The 1,198-nt window shown below is 50.5% G+C and overlaps 1 protein-coding gene across 1 annotated transcript; it reads left to right on the top strand.

Annotated features, from left to right (window-relative positions):
• Positions 1-370: 370 nt before the first annotated feature.
• LOC130463198 (uncharacterized) lies at positions 371-760 on the top strand. The gene has a single exon (XM_056832256.1). It carries the CDS (start codon positions 371-373, stop codon positions 758-760), a length of 390 nt encoding a protein of 129 aa, XP_056688234.1.
• The last annotated feature ends 438 nt before the right edge of the window (positions 761-1,198 follow it).

The raw sequence follows: 1,198 nt of genomic DNA, 5'->3' as shown, positions 1-1,198 counted from the left end.
AGATTGCAAGTAGATTACTTCGTTCTGTTTCTTGAACTAGAGTGACTGGATGTCAGAATCTTTTGCATAGATACTTAGGGGGCGTTTGGTTGGGGGTATTCAGGAAAGGGAAAGGGAATGGACTGATATCATTCCCTTTGTTGTCGTTTGTTTGGCATGTTTCACCATTCCCTTTACCCAATTTCATTTTTGGGTTACCCCCAAAACCTTCTACCTTGATTCCCCACCCCCCCCCCTAGACTTTTCCATTCCCATTCCCCCCAACACATCTCAAAAACGTTGACCACCACTTGACCAACCTTGACCAACCTAGGTCACCTGAACCCCCACCTCACCCAGCCACCAGATCAACCACCGGCGAAAAGGAGAGATGGAGACGGAGGGGGCGGCGGCGAAAAGGAGAGAAGGAGACGGAGGGGGCGGAGAGGGGCGGCGGCGAAAATGGAGAAGGAGAGGGAAGGGAAACGAAGAGGAGATAAGGAGACAGAGGGGGTGGGGGAGAGACGGCGGCGATAGAGGGAGAAGGAGAGGGAAGGGCGGCGAAGAGGAGAGAAGGAGACGGAGGGGGCGGGGGAGGGGCGGCGGCGACAGAGAGAAGGAAAGGGAGGGGCAGCGAAGAGGAGAGAAGGAGACAAAGGGGGGGCGGCGGCGACAGAGGGAGAAGGAGAGGGAAGGGCGCGGCGGCGAAGAGGAGAGAAGGAGACGAAGGGGGCGGCGCCGGAGGGGAGGGGGAGGTGGAGGTGGTAAGAAAAAATGGTGAGAAGGAAGGTGAATGAAATTAATAAAAAGCTCCCAAACAATATTTTATATCAAAGGGAATGATTTCCATTACCCTTCTATCCCATTCTTGATTCCATTCCGTTTACCCCTTGCGAACCAAACGGCCCCTTATTGGATCTTGTATCGGATTGACCATGAGAACGCTTTAAGAGATTAAAGTCATGTCATAGGTAGTTCTCATTAATGGTGATTAGAAACCGTTCCTCAGAACATGAGCGAGTATGTCTGCTCGTTTGAGAATTAGTTCGCTTTGATACTAGCTAAACGTCGCACCATAAAAGGAGGCTATAAAAGCAGTTATTGGGCGTACTATGAATCAAAGTGAGTGTTCATAGATTGCAAGAATGGATTGTCCTCCTATCTTTGATAGGATATGGTGTTGTTGTGTAACAAGGCCTCTCGGAGAGTTAGATACTGT

This window comes from Spinacia oleracea, chromosome 6, assembly GCF_020520425.1.
Source record: "Spinacia oleracea cultivar Varoflay chromosome 6, BTI_SOV_V1, whole genome shotgun sequence".
In the NCBI taxonomy this organism is placed as follows: domain Eukaryota; kingdom Viridiplantae; phylum Streptophyta; class Magnoliopsida; order Caryophyllales; family Amaranthaceae; genus Spinacia; species Spinacia oleracea.
The sequence above is the reverse complement of the archived record's forward strand: the minus strand, read 5'-3'. Positions and strand labels throughout refer to the sequence as shown.